General features: G+C 44.2%; 1 protein-coding gene across 2 annotated transcripts in view; it reads right to left on the reverse strand.

Annotated features, from left to right (window-relative positions):
- Positions 1-5,466, reverse strand: part of CDK8 (cyclin dependent kinase 8) — an 84,427-nt gene extending 78,961 nt beyond the window's left edge. For both annotated transcript variants that reach the window (XM_074146200.1, XM_074146192.1), the window contains exon 1: positions 5,339-5,466. In XM_074146200.1, the coding sequence (XP_074002301.1) occupies positions 5,339-5,466 (128 nt within the window). The remainder of the gene's footprint in view (positions 1-5,338) is intronic.
- Positions 5,467-6,000: the final 534 nt, after the last annotated feature.

Genomic DNA, 6,000 nt, shown 5'->3' on the forward strand with positions numbered 1-6,000 from the left:
GTGAGAAGAGAAGGAAGCAGATGGGAAGAACAATTATATGAGCGGTTTACCAGAAAAATTAAAGAGCACAAGACTTCATGCAATACATCATGCATACCTCATTATGTAGATACAGTTTAATTAGGAACTTTCTAACTACTGTGGTAATGGATCCAAAACAGACTCAGGGCATACATTTTAACAAGATAATACCACATTACATACATAAATAAAGTCTGTGGCATTTAGGAATTACACGCTATTGTTCACAAGAGCCACAAGCCAAAGGCTTGCATGCCGACATGGCAGCTCTCACTGCCTGCCTGTAAATCTGCACCAACTGCTTTGGTTCAAAAGAGTGAAAATCAACACAGATGAACATTCAGAAAGAAAAAACCACAACCCTCATGTCTAAAACTGAGATGCAACAAGAGTTGTTCGTAACCTTATAGTGAAAACTAACAGCCTGAACTTCATGATACAACTCCTGCAAAGGCTCGGTACAGAACAAACCAAGAAGTCCACATCTGTTGTTCCACTTCTTGCCAAGTAAAATTTCTCACTGGAGTCATTACCTCTATTTGTGGCACTCCCAAACTCAGCACACCTCTCACTAAAAAAGTTTGATATAAACATTGACAAAATAAGTGATCTGTGATCTAAAGTAACTCAATCAATACATACCCACTAACAGAGAAAAACTGGAACTAATCTTGTATCGACCTCATGAAGGGCCAAGGGTTTAAATAAAAAGAAATCCAAATTCCTAAAGTAAACAAAGGTGTGCTCCGCATGCACTACAGAGCTTGGTCTGATCTCTAACAGAGCAGCCTGACTTCTAGAGCATGAGAGCATTCAACTTGTTACAGCAGTTAAGTCAGAAGTGACTGTTCTTGCCAACGCTACAGAACAGACACAAAGCTCTTGACTTACCTTTTAGCTTTGACAACAGGTGGTGCAGTTTATCTACGTTCCATTAAAATACTACCTTATTGTTCACTAAAAGAACTCCACGTCCCCCTCTTCAAATACTATGAAACAAGAACAGCACTGACATATTTTACACTACACAAACTATTTGTTATTTTATCTAACTTAAACACATTCTGTCTTCTCTTCTTTTTTTTTTTTAAAGGAAATACTCTCAATCTCTTCAGTTTCTCTTTACACTAAAGCTTTTCAGAGAATGATCATCATTCTTGCAATACCCTTTTACCAGTAAGTAGGAACTATGACATACCATATTAGAGATTAAGCAAACCAGTAGTTTACTGGACATCCACTAGTTTTGCACCATTCTGTTTCTTACACAACTCATTAGACTCATTACACTCAAGGAAAAAAACGTGGATATAGATTTGAATGTTTGAAGGGTGAAAGGAAAAGTCCAGCACATAAATGTATTTTCATTGTTTCAATTACAACGTGCCAATATGTCCAAGTGAAAGAATCCGTCCCTCCATCCATAGCAATATTTCCAACACAGAACTCTAATAGCTGCAATTATAAAACTCTCCAGCTGCACTTGTGTTTGGGACCTCTTGCAGTTTCTGGGAGTGACAAAAGCAGTGCAAGATCAATCCCACGGAAACTGGGTACCACTCAGGCATTAGGACAGGACCAGCACACGCTGCCAGCACAGACAGCCCAGCTCCAGCATCCAGGCTTGCACAAGCAGCCCCTCGTGTCCTACTACCTCAGTGCTTGGCTCCTAATGAGCTTTGAAGAAGCCTGATCTGGTCAATTAAAGAATAAAAATTTAAAAAAAAAAAAATCAAATCTGTATGTTAGTCCAACAAACTAAAAATTGCTGCCATATTTTCCAAGCCTGGCATAAGACAAATAGGTAGGTTTAATATCTGCGTTGAGCAATGCTGTTGAGGGAGCACCAAGATGGCATGCAAAGCAGCTTTTATGCAGGAAATAACTGACATTTTCCAGACCAAAAAAAAAGTAAACTATCCTACTACCACTAGAGACAAGCAACAGTTTCTTTATCTGAAGACTAATGTTCAACATGCCATACCTGCGTTCCCTTCCCGCTGTCAGCCATTAGTCAATTGCCGCCTTGTACACCTCTCCGCTTAAAAATAAACTCCATCAATTCACATAGGGTATGTTGTAAGCAGGTTTTAGAGCCCACTACAGGTACTACACTGATGAAAAAAAGACAGCACCATTCAACAAAACGCCAGGAAGATTTTTTTCAACCGCAGAGACCACAAACTTAACAATAAGAGGGATTAAAGTAAAAACTTGAGATCCAAATGCAATTTTGCTGCAGGCAGTGCACCAGGTAGAGCTCAGCTGCGACGTCTGACACTGTTACTCAGCTGATTTCATGTTCAGCTGGGTCATGTTTGAAAGCAAATTTCTAAGAAAACCTCCCTGGAGCCGCACCTAGTGATCCTCTGAGGGAGGATCAGTCAAGACCCCAAACCTCACCTCGTGGCAAAGGGCACCGCAGGGCAGGACTGGCTTTTTTGTTGGAGCAGGGCGTGAAATTCAGGTCACACCCTCATCAGGTCACTAAAGCACATGCTACAGAGCATCTCGTTCACTCACTAGAAGGAGTTTCACTCCATCAAGATACCTATGGGACTGTCTCCCAAAATGTTCCCTTGTATTTTTAATGACATAAAATTAACTTCTACAGTTAGGACCCACAGCTGCTATCCAGTTTTGAATTGCCATATTGCACTTCAGAAGCAGCTGTAAGGCAATCAAAAAAAAAAAAAAAGGTGAAGATTGCAGTCATACTAAAGACACAGACACTACCTCCTACTACTCTTAAACTGGATTTTTATCACTGAGAGCTTTGGAATACACAATTAACGTTTAGTTCTTCTTTGTGTTTCCTCTGTTCATTAGACAACCGTATGTAGAAAGTGATACCATTTAACAAAAAGCTGCCCCAATATTTTTAACAAAACATTTGCAGTCCTGCAGCCTATTCTTCAAAGTACTCTAAACATCATGATGTCTATTAATAGACTTAAAAGATTTGTGCTATTTAAAATGAGAATTAGGATCATGTAACAAAGTTTGCTTTGACCTTAGAAGTTCAAGGGGAAAAATTATTAAAATTAACTAAAAGACAGCAAATAACTCTACATATGTAAAGAAAATTCAAGCTGTATAAATACTACAAAAAACCCCCACATTATTCATCCACCAGTATGTACCATTTGGGGAATGCTGAAACAATGTAAGGTATGTTTTTATATATATTTTGATATAACAATATACAAACATCGAACTCCATTTCACACACTCTCCACTGCAAAATACAACATGCACCCATACATTACCATAGCTCCAGCAAAACAAAATGTTATTAAACATTTGCTTTTGCAATGTAATTGATTCCTTTGGATAAAGGAATGTAAATGGGAACCTTTGACTTCAATTCTAATTCCATCCATGTAATTTAAGATCATATACGTACAAGTATACTATAACCTACAAAAGCATCTACAGATGTTCCTATTTTACATATTTTAGTGATTGTCCAAGGGCAATTACACAGCATATTTAAAAGAGAAAGTTTGCAGAAATCTGGAAGGGAAATGGGAAGTAATAGGGAAAGGGAAGGGAAAGGAGACACTAAATGAACAGTAAGACACAGAAAGAAAAAGGAGACAACACATATTGTTCACCTTTTTTTTTGGAAACTCTAATCAAATACCATACCTTGATTTTCCCCTCTTATCAAGAGAGGAGAGAATTTAAAATCGTACATGCCCAAGAACCAAGAAGAAATTCTATTTTAAAGCCACCTTTGCTTACCTATCTATTTTTAAAGTACACAATTCCCTTTTTCTGAAATTTCTCAAAATGACACTACCCTCAGCAGCTCTAACACACTCTCCCAAACACCGCCAAGTAGATTGATGATTTCACCAAAAATATGTTTGAATATATGCTTCACCAGTGTCACATGCTGAACTCCCTGCACCCTGCTGCAGTCCAACAGGCTGAACAGCTGCAAAGAGCCCGACACAAACATAAGAAATGTAGTCATATCTTTCAATACCTGAATCTATTTTTCATATTGCAGGTCTCTTTACCAGCAATGAAACCAGCACTGCGTGTACTGGCAAAGTTAGTGCCTGCATGTAAGGAGACTTGAGGCAACTGAACAGTTTATTCCCCTTCCCCTCCCAGAAATAAAAGAATTCGGCCAAGATAAGAATTTCTCCTGTGAACGGCTCAAAGGATCCAAACATAAAATTTGAGAAGAATAGTTAGCTGAATCATACTAGGAAGCAAAATTCACGCTAAAGTAACTGTGCCGCAATTAATATCAGCGTATTTAAAACACAGACAAGATAAGGTGTGACCAGTCCTATTACAACTGTTCTGTAGGTAATGGCTAAAGTATTTCTAGAATTAAAGCTTATGGAAGCAGAATCAGTTCATGTTTCAGCCATAACTGACCACAGCCTGCTTTAAAAGTTTTTTATTCATCAATTGTAAAATGAACACCCAGACTTTTTAAATACACGTTATTTGAATGCCAACATACAGAACACTACTGTGAGGAGACTGCAAGAGAAAGAATAATGGGAATTTAAAATTTAGGACCTGTTACAAGAACAGCCCGAGCCTCTCCTGCTGCTTTTGCTCCCTACTTCCTATTGTTCTGCTGTTCAGCCAGCGATGCCATGTCATGGACGAGGGAAACCTAAATGACAGTTTGCTAGATCTTTCTTTAAAACATATACGTCAAGCAATTCCTTTACTCAGGTCTGTACCAAGAACTGATCACACATAAAAGCTCTTTTAAGGGAGTCTAAAGCCCTGAAAGGATCGGCAGACTTCGGTTCCTGAAGCAGCCAGCGAGAAGACCCAAAATGGTGACTACAAGTAATAAATCAGACCAAAAAAAGAGCATTATTTAAAAAAAAAAAAAATAAACCAAACCCTGTTCTACGAAGGTGATGGCTGGGCTGAACATTTTAAGTGACTACTCATTTATTCACAATGAATCCCCGTTAAGTTAAGCGTTTTCCTTAACCGCATCATTTTCCCTCCCAAGCCTCCCCGCACCGAAACGGGGCTCCAGCTCTGCGCGGAAGGGCTGGGAACGCTCAGGCGAGCAACCTATGGGGGGACCCAACCGCAGCCCGGGCGGTAAAACGCGGGGTTTAACCGGGCGGCGGCAGAAGCCGCGGCACCGAGAGGGGCGATAAGATGCAGGGCGGAAGAAAGGGCGGCGTTTCGGCGGGGGGACACAGAGGCTGGTGGGGCGGGAGGGGGCCGGGGGAGGAGGATGCGGACAGGCCGAGTACCGGGGAGGTCTTGGGGGGGGAAAGGAGAGGGAGAGGGGGCTAGGGGACCCCCGCTCCTCACTCACCCGTCCTTCCGCTTGGCTTTGTAGACGTGCCCGTAGGTGCCCCTGCCCACCTTGCAGCCCTCGTACTCGAAGAGGTCCTCCACCCGCTCCCGCTCCCCGGTCAGCTTCACCTTGAAGTCATAGTCCATCTTCAGCGCCCGCCGCCCCGAGCCGCCCCGGGCCGCCCCCGACAGCCGCGCACCCCGCCGCGCCCCGCCGCGACCGGGCGGCAGCAGGAGGAGGAGGAGGAGGAGGAGACCCCCGAGCCGCCCCGCGGACCATCCAGGGGCTGCTCCCGTCCCTCCCCAGCCCCGTCCTCCGGCTGCTCCCTCCCCGCCCCGCCAGCTAGCGGCACAACAGCCGGTCTCCCGGGGCGGAATACGGCGCCCGCGCCTAGCCGCACTGCCGCAAAGAAACGTCGCAAACCGCGGGCGCCTCCCCGGCCGCGGGCGCGGCGGGCAGCGCACCACGTGGAAGCGGCGGGCTGCGCCCCTCCGCCAGAGCCCCGCCCATACCCGTCCCAGCATGCCTTGCGCGCGCGGCGGCACGCTGGGAGTTGTAGTACAGCCAGGTGGGGCGCGGTGCATGCCGGGAGTTGTAGTCTTCGGGCAGGGCGCGGAGCAGGCCCAGCGGGTCTCGGAGGAGTAGCAGGGCCCCGGGGCAACCCAACACAGAGCCAGCGG

The sequence above is a fragment of the Numenius arquata genome, chromosome 1 (assembly GCF_964106895.1).
Source record: "Numenius arquata chromosome 1, bNumArq3.hap1.1, whole genome shotgun sequence".
Taxonomy (NCBI): domain Eukaryota; kingdom Metazoa; phylum Chordata; class Aves; order Charadriiformes; family Scolopacidae; genus Numenius; species Numenius arquata.